Source organism: Pantherophis guttatus, chromosome 2 (assembly GCF_059756535.1).
Source record: "Pantherophis guttatus breed Tessera chromosome 2, ASM5975653v1, whole genome shotgun sequence".
NCBI lineage: Eukaryota > Metazoa > Chordata > Lepidosauria > Squamata > Colubridae > Pantherophis > Pantherophis guttatus.
Genome location: NC_142064.1, coordinates 140,489,225 through 140,509,588, shown reverse-complemented (window position 1 = coordinate 140,509,588; position 20,364 = coordinate 140,489,225). Strand labels below are relative to the sequence as shown.

At 38.3% G+C, this 20,364-nt stretch overlaps 1 protein-coding gene across 1 annotated transcript in view; it reads left to right on the top strand.

Moving 5' to 3' along the window:
* The window catches only part of LOC117662806 (transmembrane protease serine 12-like), a 39,460-nt gene that overhangs the window by 500 nt on the left and 18,596 nt on the right, over window positions 1-20,364 (top strand). Inside the window, exons 2-3 of the mRNA XM_060688870.2 lie at window positions 12,527-12,722; window positions 17,811-18,076. Coding sequence (XP_060544853.2) covers window positions 12,527-12,722; window positions 17,811-18,076 — 462 coding nt within the window. The remainder of the gene's footprint in view (window positions 1-12,526; window positions 12,723-17,810; window positions 18,077-20,364) is intronic.

Here is a 20,364-nt window from a genome sequence, read left to right as displayed (position 1 = left end):
CCTTCGTACCCAGGAAGGTGTATAGGCACAAAGCGCTCGCGGTCCGCTCCCGGCTCTTACTTTGCGGCATCTCTAACTGGCAAACCCAAACCCTAGCCGGCTGGTTCATTTGAAGTGGATATACACGTACGTTCAGGAACATATTTTGGAAACTGGCTGGCTTTCTTTTTTAAACTTAAGTTGGACCTTCATAGAATCAGTGGGCTGGAAGTGACCTCGAAGTCTTCTAGTTCAAACACCAGCTGAAGGCACAAGCCTTATCAGTTAAATGGTTGTCTGATCTATTCTTGAAAATATGTAGAGAAAAAGCATCCACAACTCTAGGAGGCAATCTATTCCACTGATTAATTCCTCTCACTATCAGAAAATTTCTCCTTACTTCTAGGTTGGATCTCTTTTTCACAGGTTCCACTCATTACTTCTTGTCCTGCCCTCTGGTGCCCTATAGGATAAGTCAATTCCCTCTTCTTCCTGACAGCCCCTCAAGCACTGGAAGACAGCTATCATATTCCCCCCAACCCTTGGCTTCAATAGCTAGATATGCCTAACTCCTCCAGCTATTCATTGTATAATTTAGCCTCCAGACACTTTATCTTTTTTTATTCTTCTGTGCACACTTTCCAGGGTCTCGACATCTTTATTGTGTCACCGTGAGCAGAACTGGATACAGTATTACACAAGCTATGCAGGTAGTCCCCGACTTATGACCATTGGTTTAGTGACTCTTTGCAGCACTAGAATAAGTGTCTTATAACCATTTTTCACACTTAAAGTCTGTCGCAACATCCCCATGGTTACTTGATCAAATTTTGGGTGCTTGGCAACTGGCTTGTATTTATGATGATTGCAGTTTCCCAGGGTTGTATGATCACCTTCTGACAAGCGAAGTGAATGGGGAGGCCAGATTCATTTAACAATTATGTTACTAATTTAACAACTGCAGTGATTCACTTAACAACTGTGACAAGAAAGGTAAAAGCAAAGCTCATGTCACAACTATCTTGCTTAGCAATAGAAATTTGGGGCTCTATTGTGATCATAAATCAAGGACTACATGTATATTAACATTAGCTTGAGTGACAGATACAGCCCACTTTGGAATGCTCTCTGATTCTATACATGTCTTACCTCATTTTTCAATTTTTATATTAATAGTCTAAGCAAGTTAGGATTTTTGTCCTAATCTGTATGTGTTTACATTACTTACACTAACACATTTTCCACTTTAGTTATGATCACTGAAGGGATGCGAAATAATTTTGGAATTCTTAACTCAGGTGGTGTAGCCAAGAAATTTGATAATGTTGCTTCTCATTTAGTTCTAAGTTATTGCCAAATGTTTTTGAAAGATCAAGAAAACAAGCCCAGAGCAAATGGGAGAGATATCCAATATAGTATGCTCTAAACTCTGTTCGGGATGTGGTGGCTCAGTGGCTAAGACGCTGAGCTTGTTGATCAAAAAGTCAGCAGTTCAGTGGTTCGAATCCCTAGTGCCGGGTAACGGGGTGAGCTCCCGTTACTTGTCCCAGCTTCTGCCAGTGTGAATTAGCTAGAGTTTTTGATTCTCCAAAATAGCCCATGAAGGATAGTGCCTAAGATTCAGAAGGGAGGAGGACATGCTCACATCAGGATAAAATTACCAGTGTTGGATTGATGATGATCTGACTGTACCACTGGCAACAACCCCTCAGATTTTTCATATCTTGAAGCTGACAATGATCACAATTAGCCTAAGGGAGAAAAATACCCCTCAACTTAGAACAGCTGAAGATAGTATAGTACTTGCTCAATTATAGATGAACAACAAAATAAAGGCAGTGCCATGAGAAAGTGGCAGAAAAAGAGGACTCAGGAGCATATTTTCCTTTACATAAATGCAAATGAGGAAACTATATTATTATTATGTACAAACCAATGTAAAACCAATGGCCATGGCTTTCTATATAATACAATCTCAAGTTTAAATTAAATCATATTAATTTATGTTATTATTGAAAGCAAATGTAAAAATTACAGATAAATTAGATTGTTAAATGGGTTTGGTATTTGCTAAGGTGGCAGAATACCAACTGAAAGGTAAAAGGTTTGTCTGTCTGTCTGTCTATCTATCTATCTATCATCAATCTATCTAATTTATATAGACGGCCATCTCGCACACAAGGACTCCAGGCGTCATCGTAATGTATATTGCTTACATGTTGAAGTTTATCTGGTTACCCTAAAAGTTGACTGTTGGTATGCCTTTCTGTAGAAAATTGATACCCTGTGTGAAAATCTAGAAGTGCTTGAGATGCTTAGTTTATAGATCTGTTATCCTGATGTGCACTATTTCAGTGGTATATGTAAGTCATGCCTAGTGTAATGCAATACACTACTGTCTTTTAATGTAGAATGTTATATTCTATATATCAGTGCTCCACAAACTTTTTCTTTATTACCCAAAACTGTTAATCAAAAAGTTCTTTCTACTCAATGTAGGTAAAGCATTAACAATATAGAAAAACATATAGGTTTGTGCTGTTATTACCCCCCAAAAAACCATTTTTATTCAATTTTGGGTAATTTATGCAGGTTTGGGGAGCACTGTCATATAGTATAATCTAGTAAATCTGAGCTATATGTGGACATGAAAATCCCTGTAGTACATGTGGTCCTTCTAGAGTTCTTCATAAATAAAAAGGCAACATCTTTAAAAGGAGTTCAACTTCTAATAACTTCACATAGTTCTTTGTAGCAGTGTAGGAGGAGTTTGGCACTGCCTTTTTTCAGGATTTGTTTGTTTTACCTTAATAATGTAATTTATAGACCTAGAATTCTTAGAAGGTTCCAGCCTCTACACCAGTCAGGCCCAATCCTACTTAGTTTCCAAGTCCATTCAGATCCAGTCAGCCTGATGCTGAAATAGTTTCAGATACATTCAGGCAGAGGTATATGGTTGGATTTATTATATTTTTATAGTTTATTATATTGTAAGTAACTGGGCTTTACTACAAAAGTGGAGTTTGGATTTGTGCTCACTTACTGGTTCCCTGAGACTGTGTTTAGCAAGAGAACAGATATGTAGCTAGATATAGAGACTTATGAGCTTAATTAAAGGACCCACATTGTAGGAGATTTGGCAGCTGATGGGTAATTTTCAAGAAAAAGAAAATGATCAATGAAAAGCACCACAGAAATGTGATCTTTCCCTTTGCTTCATGACTGCTAACTTCTCTGGAGAAAAGATCTGAAGGGAGGTGGGATTTATTTATTTCTTCAGTTTTATGATTGCTTGTTGGTGTTTGAAAGCCCCTTTCTGAGATTTATGCCCAGGAATGTGGAATAATAAATAGAGTTTTTAATCAATATTTGTACTGCCAAGTGTTGGCCAATGTCAAGTGCCAGCCAATTGGGTCTTTGAGGATCCAGAGACAATAAACACACCAGTAAGTAACAGATTTTAAAGCTTTATTATTAAGTTTAGTAGACAGATTTAAACAGAAATACATGTCAAACAACAAATCTCTGTTCAGTTATTGAAATTTCCAGTGGTAGAATAACAGAGAGACTACATGACAGTCAATGCACACAAGACCCAGTGCTAGGTTTGGGTGAAGCTCCCATTTGAAGGGGCAATACCACTATTTTATCAAAACCTGGGACCAAAACCTCATGATCTTATTTCCATGATATCAAGAATACAAGACCTGACCTTGACTAGATAGAACATTTGTTTCTCTTGCAAACTGACAAACCAGGGGTAAAATGCTTCTGGTTTGGACCGGATCACCCAATCCAGTAGCGATGGGGGTGGGTAGTTCGGAGAACCTGTAGCAAAAATCCCTGCCCACCCCCATGCCCAGTTGAGCTGTGTGATCATCAGAGGCTTTTTTTTTTTTACTTTTAAAAACATTTTTTCTACAACCTCTTCGGCTGAAGACGCTGTTTAAAAATCCTTTTAAAAGGCTCTGATGATCCCATCTGAGTTGCCTAATCGTCAGAGGCTTTTTTTTTTTTACTTTTAAAACCATTTTTTACAAGAGGTTGTAAAAAAATATACTTTTAAAAGCAATGCTTTTAAAAGTAAAAAAACGATTGCGTGCCACAGCTGATCACCCCCCCTCGCACGCTGTTCTACTTACTGCATGCCTCTTTTTGGCGTGCACTGCACGTGTGCACCTTGCATTTGGTGCATGGTGCGCACTGCGCATGCGCAGCCAGCAAACTGGTAATAAACCAGTTCAGATTTCATCACTGTGACAAACCCTGGAATATAAACAAGAACCTAATAAGTCAGATAAACCCGTGCCAGCCGCAATAATCTTAAAAGTCGCCCTACAGCCATGTAAAGATTTCTCCCTTTAGTAGTTATTCTGAAGTATTATATTCTAAAGTCTACTGTTTTTCAAAAACAGTTGAATTATTGCAATGTTCTCCTACATGGGGCTACCCTTTAAGAGTATTTGAAAGCTATAATTGGTCCAGAATGCAGTGGCATGAACAGTTTGGAAGGCCCCTAGGGTGGCACACGTAATAGCACTGTTATGTGAGCTGCAACTGGCTGACAATCTGCTTCTGGATGCTATTCAAGGTGTTGCTTTAAAGCCCTTTTTGGCATGTGTTCAGGATATCTGCAGAATCATCTTTCCCCAATGGGATTGGCCCATCCACTTGTGCTGGCCTACTATGGATCCCATCAGCCAAGGAATTTCAGCTGGTGGGATCCAGGAGAGGAGCCCCCACCCTCTTAGAGATCTTGTCACAGGAGGTGAGATCTACCTCCTCTCTTTTAACCATCAGGTAAGCCTTAAAACTTGGCAGTGCCCGTTGGTTTGGAGCACTGAAGGAGAAGTTCTTGGCTGGAGGTGGTTGGTGCAGTCATAAGAGAACCACCTCTCTGCTCCAAACCCAGGGTTTTTAGTTTGCTTGAATTTTTTGTCATTGTAATCATTTTTACATTTATAATTGTTTTTATATTTACAGGTGAAATTCGAAAAATTAGAATATTGTGCAAAAGTTCATTTATTTCAGTAATGCAACTTAAAAGGTGAAACTAATATATGAGATAGACTCATTACATGCAAAACGAGATAGTTCAAGCCTTGATTTGTCATAATTTTGATGATTATGGCTTACAGCTCATGAAAACCCCAAATTCACAATCTCAGAAAATTAGAATATCATGAAAAGGTTCAATATTCTAGGCTCAAAGTGTCCCACTCTAATCAGCTAATTAAGCCATAACACCTGCAAAGGGTTCCTGAGCCTTTAAATGGTCTCTCAGTCTGGTTCAGTAGGAATCACAACCATGGGAAAGACTGCTGACCTGACAGCTGTGCAGAAAACCATCGTTGACACCCTCCATAAGGAGGGAAAGCCTCAAAAGGTAATTGCAAAAGAAGTTGGATGTTCCCAAAGTGCTGTATCAAAGCACATTAATAGAAAGTTATGTGGAAGGGAAAAGTGTGGAAGAAAAAGGTGCACAAGCAGCAGGGATGACCGCAGCCTGGAGAGGATTGTCAGGAAAAGGCCATTCAAAAGTGTTGGGGACTTTCACAAGGAGTGGACTGAGGCTGGAGTCAGTGCATCAAGAGCCACCACACAGACAGATCCTGGACATGGGCTTCAAATGTCGTATTCCTCTTGTCAAGCTGCTCCTGAATAACAAACAACGTCAGAAGCGTCTTACCTGGGCTAAAGAAAAAAAGAACTGGTCTGTTGCTCAGTGGTCCAAAGTTCTCTTTTCTAATGAGAGCAACTTTTGCATATCATTTAGAAACCAAGGACCCAGAGTCTGGAGGAAGAATGGAGAGGCACACACTGCAAGATGCTTGAAGTCCAGTGTGAAGTTTCCACAGTCTGTGTTGATTTGGGGAGCCATGTCATCTGCTGGTGTTGGTCCACTGTGCTTCATTAAGTCCAGGGTCAATGTAGCCGTCTACCAGGAGATTTTGGAGCACTTCATGCTTCCTTCCACAGACAAGCTTTATGGGGATGCTGACTTCATTTTCCAGCAGGACTTGGCACTGCCCACACTGCCAAAAGTACCAAAACCTAGTTCAATGACCATGGGATTACTGTGCTTGATTGGCCAGCAAACTCGCCTGACCTGAATCCCATAGAGAATCTATGGGGCATTGTCAAGACAAAGATGAGAGACATGAGTCCGAACAATGCAGAAGCGCTGAAGGCCGCTATTGAAGCATCCTGGTGTTCCATAAAACCTCAGCAGTGCCACAGGCTGATAGCATCCATGCCACGCCGCATTGAGGCAGTAATTGATGCAAAAGGGGCCCAAATCAAGTACTGAGTACATATGCATGCTTAAACTTTTCAGAGGTCCGATATTGTTCTATGTACAATCCTTGTTTTATTGATTTCATGTAATATTCTAATTTTCTGAGATTGTGAATTTGGGGTTTTCATGAGCTGTAAGCCATAATATCAAAATTATGACAAATCAAGGCTTGAACTATCTCGCTTTCCATGTAATGAGTCTTCATATATTAGTTTCACCTTTTAAGTTGCATTACTGAAATAAATGAACTTTTGCACGATATTCTAATTTTTCGAGTTTCACCTGTACATATTTTATCACACTGTAAGCTGCTTAGAGTCACCTCAAAGTGCAAAATTGGAGGCAGATAAATTAAATAATATAAAGGAGCTTTACTTGGAACAGCTTACATCCTATGATGATACCTCTAACACCGGGGGGGGGGGGGATTAATTTTCCAAGGGGCCACACGCGAAACTGGGACTGTTGTGGAGGGCCAAACCAATAGGGCTGTCTTTGCTGCAGGCCCTACATTGGGCAGGATAGGAACAGGCAAAGGGCCAGATGTTGCTCACAGGCTATAACTGGCAGGATGTCGCCTACAAGTCATAGAATGCTGAGGTCTGCTTCAACACAATCAAACATCAACATCTGCCTATACCAGATCTTTGGAAAGGACTTGATAGGTGGATAAAAATGCCAAATCTAGTCTGAACATTTGGCTGACTATGCAAAAAACCATAATATATTGAGAAGACAAGCAGAAACAGCAAATGCTACTTCTGCAAAGAAGCTAAAGAAATAGTGGATTAGCTGGTTAGCTGTTACAAGAAGATCGCACTGATTAACTACAAATAATGGCATGACAAAGTAGCAAGAATGGTGCATTGGAAGATTTGCAAGAAATAACATTTGCCTGCAAGCAAGAACTGATAGGACCATAAAATAGAGAAAGTAATAGAAAATGAAGAAGCTAAAGTGCTCTGGAACTTTAGAATTCAAACAGACAGGTATCTGCTACATAACACCCCAGACTTAACAATTGTCGATAAGAAATAAAAATCTAGATAGCAGATGTGGATGAACCTGGTAGCAGCAGAATAGAAGAAAAAGAACTGGAGAAGGTAACAAAATACAAAGACCCGGGGCAAAAGAGATATAGGTGGATTTGGACTCCCAGATTGGGAAACATACTACAGGGCAGCTAAGCTAGTTTGGATAAGAGATTGGATCACCCTGGAAAATGAGAGGATTCTTACCTTAGAAGGCCATGACTTGCAAAAAGGGTGGCATGCCCTCATTTGGGACACCGAGAAGAAAAGGAAGACACATTTTCATAGACATAAAATTAGAGACTCCTTGATACAAACATGGACCCAGATTAGGCAAAAATATTACAAAAAAAATCCCAAATTGGCTCTCAACGATGGAGGCCCTGACCCACCCAAATAGGTGGGAGAGGGAGAAAATGGGCAGATACAAAGATATTTTAGACGAAGGAGGGAGGCTTAAACCAAATGACACTTTACGAGAGCAAGGAATAATTTTAGATTGATGGACCTACTCACAAGTAAAATCCAGATATCAGAGAGACAAAGAACAATACGGTTTAGAACTTGGACCAAATGGATTGGATAAAGTCCTGATGGGAACAAATAAAAAGATTCTGGCAAAACTATACAATTATTTATTAGGCGACGATAAGTTCGAAGATGTCACAAAGAACCAAATAATTGCATGGGAGAAAAATATAGGGCGCGATATAAATTTTGGGGAATGGGAGGAGGCATGGAATAGAAATCTTAAACTGACTAGAGCGGTGGCATATAAGGAAAACCATTACAAAATGCTTCATAGATGGTACCTAGCTCCGGCCAGACTAGCAAAGATATATCCCAATATACATCCCAACTGTTGGAAATGTGGCTATGGTCAAGGCACCTTCTTTCACATGTGTGGACATGCCCGGAAGCGAAAGGATACTGGAATAAAATTAGGAGATGGTTATATGAAATAACTGACAAAGATATTGAACTAACACCAGAGATTTTCCTCCTGGGAATAATAAAGAAGCCATATAGAAAGGAAATGACACATTTAATGATTCACATAATTACAGCCGCCAGATTGGCATATGCACAGTACTGGAAAGAGAAAACTCAACCACCAGAAGAGCTTACAATTAAGAAAATACTCAAGTGCGCAGAGATGACTAAATTAACTTATGAATTAAATGATGAGAATTCAGTTTACTATATGGTGTGGGAAAGGTGGTACAAGTGGTTGCATGACAAAATGAAAGAAAGATCTAAAGGTGTGTTAAATATTGGTTAAAAGTGAGTTGAAATATCACCAAGTATTATTTATGTAAATAGTTAAAACACTGCACATCCGATACAAATTGAAAATGTTATTATATTTATGTGTTTTTTGTTTTTGTTTGAATGTTTGTTTTTCCTTTTTCTCTTTTTTTTACTTTTTTTTTTGTTTTGTAAAAAATCTCAATAAAGTTTCTATAAAAAAAAAAATACAAAGACCCACAAATAGGAATAGAATGACTGAATAGAATAAATATTATTAGTGGGAATATATGCTCCAAATGAAAATCAAGAGGAATTTTATGCAAAATTACACAGGAAAATACTAGAATATGAATATGAAGATATTTGTATAAGAGGAGACTTCAATGTGATTGTTAATAATGAGTTAGACTATAAATCTACAAAAGTGAATAAAAAATTAAGAAAGATGTGGAAACATATATGGCAAGGAAAAAAAGCAAGAATTAATATTAAATTGCTCCAAGATTCTAGAACTAGAGGAGGGTTCGGCCTACCAAACTGGGAACTTGACCACCAAGCGGCGATGTTAACTTGGGTTAAAGAATGGATTGTATTGAGAAATACAAGATTATTGATTTTGGAAGGACATGATTTGCAACTAGGTTAGCACACTTTTCTATGGTACGGGAAAAATAGGATACATGGATACTTTCAGAGACATTGTGTAAGGAATGATTTGTTAACAGTATGGGAGAGAGTGAAAGAAAAACATTATATGAAAATACCAATGTGACTTTCAACAATAGAAGCATTGACACATCCAAATATGATTAACATGGAAAATATTGTGAGATATAAGGACATTTTAACAGAGAAGGGAGAATTAAAACAGAAACAATAACTAGAAAAACAAGGGATTGAGACAGATTGGTATACGTGATTGCAAATACAATCAAGATAGGATAAAGACTTGAAACAGTATGGTTTTAATTTGGGAAAATCAGAACTGGACGAGATATTGACTGGAACAGATGAAAAATGATTAAGAAATTGTACTTATTGCAAATTAGATTAGAAGATGAAGTAAAAGAGACAATGATAACAAGGGCAAAAAATTTTGGTTATACAATAGAATTAGATGGCAACAATTATGGAAAAGGAATTATAAAATAACAATGGTAACTGCATATAAAGAAAACATATATAAAATATTTTATAGATGGCATATGTCACCAGAAAGGTTAGCAAACATGTTTAAGGATAAATCTAAGGCTAAACGTTGGAAATGTTTGCACTTGCCAGGATCGTATTATTATATGTGGTGGTCATGTACAGAAGCAAAAAATTATTGTATTAGAATACAGACATGGTTAGAGGAAATGTTACACCAGCATATAAAATTAAAACCAGAAACTTTTCTATTGGGTATTTTACCGGAGAGATATAGTAAAGAAGATACGTATTTAATTATACACATAATAACAGCAAGAATTCTATTTGCACAAAATTGGAAGATAGAAAAAATCCCATCAGAAGGTGAAGTAATAAAGAAAATTTTAGATTGTGCAGAAATGAACAAATTAACATTAAGAATAAAAGATAAAGAGGAATCGGTGTATTTCAAGACATGGGGGCAATTTTATGTATGGTTAGAAAAGAAATATGAATAAAAGATGACAGATTAATAAATTGGACAATGTAAAGGTAAATAAGAGAGAAGACAAAAAAGAAATAGAAACTCAGATGACACTGTAAATGGAAAAGGGGTATGGGGAGGGGAAGGAAAAAATGTTACTACATAAATGTACAATCATGATGATATATGTGTAATTGGTAAAATAGAAAAGAAATAGAAAAGAAAGCATATATTAATAGAAAATCAGGGCTGTCCAATAGGGGAAATTTTGAACAAGAATGGAGAGAGGAGTAGAGAGTAAGATAGGAGGGGAGGAGAGGAGAGAGAGGAACAGAAGAAAGGGAAAAGGAGAGGAAGAAAGGGAGGGGAAAATAGTAGGAGAGAAGGTTAGAAAGGGGGAAGAAAGGAGGAGTGGGAAAGGAAGGGGAAGGAGAGGAGAGGAAGGAGAGGAGGAAAGAAGAAAGTAGAAAAGGATAGAAGAAGGCAGGGAAGGGAAAGAGAGAAGAATGAGAAGAATTGTTGTAAAATAAGGGAGAAGAAAGGGTAGAAGAGCAACCCCAAATATAATTAAAAAATCTTTTTCTTTTGAAAATATATGTATATGTGTGATTAACTATGGATAAAAGAATGTACGTTTACAATATGTTTATAAGAAATAAAATAAAAAAACTTTTTCCAAAAAAAAAAAAAGAAATAGAATGACTGGCAAAAGAAAGCAAAGGTAGTACCAATAGGTGCTTTTGGTACAATCCCAAAACAACTGAAGCACTACTTGAACACCAATGGCATTGACAAAATCATCAGTCGATGGCAAAAGCAGCTTTATTCAGAACAGTTTAGTTCCTGCGACAATATCTTTAACACCATCAAGCATCAATATCTGCCTATACCAGGTCTCTGGGAAGGACTCTGTAGGTGGATAAAAATTCAAAATTCAGTCTGAACATCTGGTTGACTGTGCAATGAATAATAAGAAAAGTCTGGGCCTAATTTAATATATATATATTTTAAGCAACTGTACAAAGTTACGATGGCACTGAAAAATGAGATGTCTTTGAAGTTGCAGCTGTCACAGCATCCTCACAGTCATATGAGGGAGCCTGGATAGCGCAACAGACAGAGCTCTGTAATTTAAGACCAGCTGTCTGCAATTAAAGTAAGATCGATTCTCGCCAGGTTCAAGGTTGACTCAGCCTTCCATCCTTTCTAAGGTAGGTAAAATGAGGACCCAGTTTGTGGGGGCAATAAGCTGACTTTGTATAAATATACAAAAGGATGAAGGCTATTGCTTAATGCATTGTAAGCCGCCCTGAGTCTCCGGAGAAAGGCGGCATTTAAATCAAAATAAAAAAAATATGAACACAATTTGGGTGCTTGGCTACTGGCTCATGTTTATAGTGGTCACAGTGTCCCACAATCACATGATCACCAAAAACCAGCTTCTGGTTGTCAATGGGAAAGTGGGCTGGAAGTTGCAAGTTATGGTCATGTTAAGATAGAATAGAGCTGGAAGGGACCTTGGAGGTCTTCTAGTATTCTAGACCAATCCCTTGCACCATTTCAAACAAGTGGCTATCCGGTCTCTTCTTAAAAATCCCAGTCATGAAACCCCTACAACTTCTGAAGGCAAGCTGTTCCACTGGTTAATTGTTCTCAGTTAGGAATACTGTTATCATGTCCCCCTTAGTTCTTCTTTTCTCTACACAAGCCATACACAATTCCTGCAACTTCATACACTCTCACACTTAATGATCTGCAGTGGTTCACTTAACCAGAAATTAATCCAAAGACTCAGATGTGTGTTCATTCTGATTCAGAAGTACCAGAGTTTCAGTAGTTTCAGAGCACCCAGAATTTTTTTGCTGCTTGTGATGTTCCATGAAAGCATTAGCAATAAGTTGTCCTGCTATACAAACTAAGTAATTTTTCTGCAGTATAAATGAATTAATAAGGCCTTTTTCGTTAATTTCTGTGAACAGCTTTTATTCTATCCTGAAAACAAGTATTTTTTAAAAATGAAAATGAAGAGAATATATACTTTAAATGTTTCCCACTGAGTTATTTACAGATCCACTTCTCATCTCCACTCAAGGTAAGTAAATGGAAATAAAATAAAAGGAAAAGAAAGTGTTTTCCATCATATTGAAATTGAGCAAGTAATTATGTTAAGAAATAGTTTAAAAATATTTATTGAAATCAACTTCTTGATTCTTTTTGACTATGTATGCATGTAGGAGTGTGTACTGTATGGATTTATGAGAAAAAACACCAACTGAAAAGAATTGCTATTCAGAGAAACCCTAAAGTTTGCATTTATAAAGTCACATCTAACAATTGTGATTTCATTTCTAGAGTGCGGAATAAGGCCTGCTGTAGGCATATCAGGGAGTCGGATTGTAGGTGGAAATGAATCTGAGGCGGGGGCATGGCCATGGCAAGTTAGCCTTCAAGTATATAATCATGGTGCAGGATTTATCCATTTATGTGGTGGAACTTTACTTAATAACCTCACAGTATTGTCAGCCGCACACTGCTGTATAGGAAAATCGTATGTATTACCTATCCCTATATCTTTATAGATTTTAGTGTAAGAAAAATACATGGATAAAAAATAGGTGCTAAATTTAGAAATGTATATTTTTAAATATCTATTTTGAAATCATCTTCACCTGAACTGTTTTCCAGATTGAGAGAAGCATCTGGAATTTTCATCTGAGTTCTCAGATTAGAAATTAACTTTAGGAACAGGAAGAGTAACAGAAAGCCAGTCAATGTATTTTTGTGATCTCAGAAGCCAACAGACAAGCTCTTCCATCAATATCAATATTGATTTTTGTAATTGTACATTATCACCATAAACTCTGAAGTAAAGATTAAATCAGATCTCACTAACTGTGGCAACAACTAATTTTTTTTAGGGAACATAACCTCATGATGTTTCTTTCATTTTACTTTTAACCCTCTGCAGGGGCAGCTTACATTAGCTATTCTGGTTTAAAAATAGTGTTTTCCCTCTTCTTTGAACATGTCTTGCTCTACAATATAGGATGCCTCTTCAACAGTGATGGTCAGGGCAAGGCTAAACTCCTATTGGTCATTGATTAACCTGGGGTTGACTTCAAAAATTTCAGCAATGGGTTCTCTGCCTAGTTGCTGGGTGGGTGTGGCCATGGTGGGTGTGGCCTAGTCGGCCTGCACCATGGCTGGGGGGAGGGGCATTTTCACCTTCCCAGGGCTCTGGAGGCTTTCCTCGAGCCTCTGGGAGGGTGAAAACTGCCTTCCCCGGGCTCTGGAGACCCTCCCAAGAGGGCCTGTTTCCGGCCTTCCAGAACTTCCGGGAGGCCCGTTTTTCCTCCTCCCTGAGCCTCCGTGCAGGCCCTGCACTTACTTTGAATCCAAAACAGGCAGCGTGGAGACTCCTGGGAGGGGAGGGGGGAAGAGGTGGGTGGGTGGGGCCAGCCAGGGGTGGGATTTAGAGGTTCTCCAAACCAGCCATAACGTTAGCAGCCCACCCCTGTATTAATCTGGATGCACCCCATTCCCTTTGCTGAGTATTATTTTTCAGAGGCATTCTACTTTTAGGAATAAGAGAGTCTGGTTCACTAAAGCTGAACTCTCCCCTTAAAGCAAAGAACAATCTTTCCTGATTTCTCTTGCCACCCCTGCTAGACTCAGGCTGCTGGGGCGTACAAGGATCCCAAGAGAAATGGTGGTGAAAGATCCTTTCTCCAATTAAATCTCCAATCTCAGAGTGGCAAGGATGATTCATGGTAAACAGCACTTAACAACTTGCCTAAAAAACAGATTTCACTTCATTAGCTGATACCTCCCAAGTTATCTGAAACCTATCATGTTGTGGAGAAGAGGCAGATTCCACTTTAACATATGCCCTCCTTTCTGTCACATGTTTTGGTAGAAAAAAATGGGAAGAACTATTTTAAATAGATTTTGTACTCTCAGGGGGGATCACAGGATGGGTGGATAGTTTCCAGGAAAGCAGGAAAGCCTCTCCCACTTTACAAGAAAGTATTCACTGTACTGTGATTAAACTGCAGTATCTGACCCATGGGAAGGGAGGGAATGCCCTTCTGAATTGTCCTATCCTGTGTATCAGATACAGGTAGTCCTCAAGATATGACAGGACTCTAACTGTCCAAAGTTAAACAGACATCCCAAAATTACATATGATCCCATTTCAAAGTTATGACAGTTACAGTACCTCTGAGGTCATTTGCCCTTACAACCAACCACCTCCGCCTCTCCCCCCATCCCTCCCCACCAGGACCCTGAGCACTTGTGCCTGCTTCCCATGCCTCCTGGAAATGGCTATCATTTTCAGCACTCTGACAGTTCCTTGTGGAAATAGCAGTTGCTTGCAGAACTGTCTGCCCCAATCAGATGACTGTTGAGAGACTCCAAACTCTATATGCCCACATAAAAGCCATCTGTGGATAAGAGCCTTGGTAGTACAGGGGTTTAAGGCACCCTGTTATTAAGCTGGTTATTAAGACCAGCTGCCTGCAATTACTGCAGGGTTCGAATCTCGCCAAGGCTCAAGGTTGACTCAGCCTTCCATCCTTTCTAAGGTAGGTAAATTGAGGACCCAGTTGTGGGGGCAATAAGCTGACTTTGTATAAATATACAAAAGGATGAAGGCTATTGCTGAGCACATTGTAAGGCGCCCTGAGTCTTCGGAGAAGGGCGGCATATAAATCAAATTAAAAAAAAAAAAAAGCTGAATGTAATTTTTAGGTGCATTTTGGCATCTAAGATTTTTGGCTTCTCCACAAGTATCTGCAGTAATATTTTTAAAGCACTATTTGTAAAAATGTATGTGAAGATAAGCTTCATTTAAGATAGGCATTTCAGGAGTATATAGATACTAAGAATATTATGGCTTTATAGTTTTTTAGATTTCTGTGTAAACCACAAAGGTTTTCCAAACTAACTCAGGTTGTTATTTATTACCAAATCCATATAGACTCTGAGCAGTGAACAATAAAACTAAAACATATATACCATAACTAATACTGGGGATGATTTGATATTTTCATATCATTCTGATCAAGATAGGATTTTAACTGATGCACTAGCCAAAGATGGGCAAAGACTCAGCCAAGCACCCACAAAGAGCCATGAGTCATAAACAGTTATTTCAGGAGTACAACCCTGTCCAGACTAACTGCTTTGATGTTTACTGATGTTTACATATGAATAGCAATTTCATCTTGGTATGTATTTTCCACCCTTGTTGATGTCACAACAATTTTAATCAGATCTCCCCCCCCCCCCTCCCCAGCTAAACCCTTACAACCTCCAGACACTGCTTCAGGACTTTGTGGCATCTCCAGATTGGCCCAGAATACCAAATGAGCTATTATCACTTTATTTATGACACCTCATCTTGAACTGATGGTTGACCTACCTCACAAGTACCCCCAGCTGAATGAAATTCCATCTTTGAGTGAATGACATTCCCTTGGACTCAGCTGGTGCACAATTTTAGAGTGCTTCTAGACTTATGGCTCCTGCTCAAGGAGTAGGTGTTACGAGTATAATATGGAAAGAAAATACAGTAAGATCTGTCTTGTGTAGTGAGAAAGGAGAAGAAACAGGACTTAATTTAAATAACCAGGTCGATTTTAAAGGTGAACTGAGTATGATACAAACTTTTAAGACAATTCCAAAGTTAAAAGAAAATATTTGGTATTGTCGTTCTAATGTCTTTATTCCTATACATATTGATTCTGCATCTGCACAGAGTCTCCTTGGGAATTATAAAATTAGACTAAGTTCTGGCAGTTCCCCTGGCCCCAACTCTCTCTGCATACATTTCCTACTTGGTAATAGTAAAAGTGGCAAAATGTATTTTCCACCCTTGTTGATTTTACAAAAAGTTGATCAGTGGCTCTTTTAAGGTTGCCCAGCCTGTCATGAACAAGGAGGAACCGGGGGAATATTTAAGGGCTGCTCTGGGAATGCTCTTGGCATCTATTGGAGAAGGTAGAACTGCATAGGTCCTATGGAGTTGCCTGAGCATAGTCTTAACTGATTAGCTGGGAAGAGTTTGAACTGTTAGCCTGATGAAATGAAGCACTGGGATGGTATTGGATATGCCTATTAATTGCCTCTGATGGGTCATGAATATATCCTGGCCCTTACTGATTTCTCAATAATCTTCAGTGCTATCAACCATGGTTTCCTTCAGGAACAGCTCAGGAGCTTTGGATCAGGAATGCACTGTGTTGATGTTCTACTTTCTCCAGGGCTAGTTCCAGTCAATGCTGATGGGGAAAAGTAAAGACTGAGGCTCTTGCTTTGTGGAGTTCCTTCAGGGTACAGTCTCTCCATTCCTATTTTAACATCTACATGTTAAAATGCAGTTTTACTGGGGTCATCCATCAACATGAGGCTTCATCAGAATGTTGATGATATCCAACTATACTTTTCTGCCTTGGATTGATAAGTGATGCCACTGGAGTTCTTTCAGTGTCTGGAAGCTTTGGAGTCTGGATGGGAAAGAACAGGTTTCAGCTCTGATCTGTGGGTATTGGAGCCATTGGATCCAAATATTTTCACTCTATTTGCACTCCTACAGACGGAGCTAGTGAACAGTTTGGGAACCCTTTTGCACTCTGATTCCCTTTCAAAGAGCATGTGGCAGATGTGACCAAGAAGGCTCTTTGGATAGGTTCATCTCATGTACCAATTGAGCCCTTTTCTGGATTGGGAGGCCCTATTTACAGAAACTCAGATCTACCTACTGTTTGGATTACTGTAAGGCACTCTACATGGAACTACCTTTCAAGCGCATTCAATATTTGACCAGAATGTGTAAAATACAGTGACATGAGCAGTTTTAGGCATTTTAGGTTGCACAATACTGCTGCAGTGTGAATTGCACTGGCTTTCAAGAAGCTTCAAGGTATAATTCAAAGTGCTGGTTTCTACCTATAAAGTTTCACATGGCACAGGGCCAATTGCCCTACCAGAACTAACAGGGTGGACATGCTCTGACTCCTTCTACTGAGCAGTGTCATGGGAGCCAGGGTTGTGCTCTGTCTATAATAGTAGCTGCCCTGTAGAGCACATCTCTCTGGAGATCCAGTTGGACCCCACTCTATTCATCTTCCACAAGGCAGTTAAACCTGGTTGTTCCCTTAGGCATTGGGGCCAGAGTGCTAAGCAATCTCTGCTGTTGAGTGGGTTGGTGGGTATTTTTTAAACTAATTGTGAATATATGTTCTTAGATCTTGGGCATGTGTTATATTGATGGTCTTTGGTTGCTTTGGTTTATAATCTTTTGTTCATTGCCTAGAGTCACTGTTGTGAGATAGTTGGCTATATAAAATCTATTTAAATAATAAATTTCAGATACATTATTTTAGAATTCTTGAATTAGGAATATTGCAATAAATGGTTTGAATCTGATTTTGCAAATGCTACATTTTTAGATCAGTCTAAATGACTAAACTGGTTGTATTTTGTATAACAGTGCCATTTTGTCATCATCTGAATAAAACCTGGCTCCATGCTTATTAGCCATGCACACATTTTGAAATAAACAATTTCATCTCTCTGAAATTACATTTACATAATAATTACTAATTTTTAAAGATACTTTATTTTCTCCTAGGCGTCCAGAGAGGTGGAGGGCTGTGATTGGCTTGCATCATCTTTTCAAACATAAAACATACACTATAAAAAGACGTATAAAAGCCATCAAGATCCATTATTTCTATCACTCAAAAAGTTATGATGATGATATTGCTGTGTTTCAACTAAGCAAATCTGTCACATTTAATGACTATGTTCAGCCTGCCTGCTTGCCTAACATTACTCTTGCCCTGACTTCTGATATGGAATGTTTTGTAAGTGGATGGGGAATGAAAAAAGAAAAAGGTAAGTGTTTTACTTTTCCTTTAAAGTAACCTATTGTTAAAAGTGAAAATGAGTTTAGTGATCTCAGAAAGTTTATTTGCACTGAGAATAATATTTTTCTCATGGGGGAGGGGAATTTTCAAATCGTTCTGACAAATCCATGCAGTTTTCTTGGCAACTATATTTTCAGAAGTGGCTTGTGGTTGTCTTATTTCTAGGGCTGAGAGAGAAGGACTGACTCGATGTCACTTAGTTGGCTTCATGCCTAAACTGGGACTAGAACTCAGTCTCCCAGTTTCTAGCTTGGTGCTTTTAACCACTACAGTCAACTGTTTTTCTCTTATATTACACACAGAAAAGTACAATCAGGAGGGAGCTCCTTTTGGATATTATTCTCAGACATACTTGATATTCACAGATTTGCATTTCAGTATTTTCAAATTTATATATACACAGAGTCATAGTAGGTGGATATAATGGGAGTTGTATGTACTACTTCTGGAAAATAATAAGATGGGAAGATCTGATATAAACAATATGAGATAATTTTTACTCACTTCCTTTCCTAGATACCAGTCTTTAAAAATGATCTGTTTGCAGGCCATTTCTTCTTCTTTACTATTTCCTTCTCTTTGCAAAAGGATATTCTGGTCTTATTAGTATCAGACAATCAACAAATTATGAATTATTTCCAGTTGTTATTTTCAGTTTTAATCCCAAATAACAAGGATTCAGACTTCAGTCCTATGATTCTTGAGAAGGTACCCAGAGGACACACAATTTTTCAGATCTTTTCCTCCATAGGTGAAAGAAGTCACATTCCCTTTGGGTTATAGTAGACTTTATCACCAATACCGAATGACAATTAGAGAGTCTTTTCGTGTATCACAGTCAGGGCTATGAAATGTAGTATTCTGGATTCGCATATGGCTCCCATTCTATGTAACTTTAGAAAGGAAGTTAATACACTTCTTTTTAGGCTCATCACTGAATATTAGTATTTTTGTTATTTTGTATGTTTTGTATTTTTTTAAAGATTAGTCATTTTTTAAACTTTATTTAATAATAAATACATGGATACAGAGTGGTGTTAAAGAACCACAAACTATGATAATAGCCAATGGTTCCCTATCACAATAACATACTATACTGAAGAGGCTAATATAAAGTTGTCTTTCCCCTCTCCCATAGTTTTACTGACACTGGAGCACTGGCACTGAAAATACATCAAGAAAATAAAATTTGAGAAGTTAAAATACCAAATTTTTATTGCATTCTGAACATAAATTGGAATTAAACATTGATGATATTGTACCTAGAGTTACCCGGCAAAAGGATTAAAATGGACTATATACAGCAACATGGTTTTGTCAGATTATCGGATCAGTAAAGAGAAAATTCAAATTCTGTCATGTAACTTAAAGAGGAAGAAAAGAAACATTTCCTTCTAATTATGTATTCTACTATTGCAAAAATGCTTAAATAGGAGTTTAGTAATAATGAAGATCTGTTCACAATTCTGAAAATATGTAACAGTAGACATTTCAAGATGGAGAAAATTGTTCTGGTTAGAATTGTAGCCATTAAAATTAATATTTTACTGAAACTCGCATTTCTGTTCCCAATGATTCCAGTAAATATTTTTTTAAAAGGTATCAAATGATTGACACAAATAACTCATGGATTACATATAGAGCAATAAAAGACTCAGAAATTCAAGGTTTTACATGACTCAGCAATTAGCCACACAGGTCGTCTTTGTTTAGCAAGCACAGCTGGGTATGGCAATTAGGTCCTTAAAGTGAAATAGTTGCTAAGAGAAAAATCCCACAACCAGGGGTGAAATGCTCCCGGTTCGGACAAGATCGCCCGGTGGTGGTGGGTGGTTTGGAGAACCGGTAGCAAAAATCCCTGCCCCCCCCCCCATGCCCAGCTGAGCCGCGCGATCATCAGAGGCTTTATTTTTAAAAGCATTTTTTCTACAACCTCTTTGGCTGAAAAAATGCTTTTAAAAGTTAAAAAAAAGCCTCTGATGATCGCGCGGCTCAGCTGGGATCGTCAGAGGCTTTTAAAAGCATTTTTTCTACAACCTCTTTGGCCAAAGAGGTTGTAGAAAAAATGGTTTTAAAAGTTAAAAAAAAAAAAAGTTGGCCACGCCCACTCAGTCATATTACCACCCACCACCACCACCAAGCCACACCCACAGAACCGGTAGTAATAAATTTTACATTTCAACACTGCCCACAACTGCAATTGTGCTTATGAGTTTACTTCAGTTTTCCTTTGCTTTACACTGTCAGAAGTATATG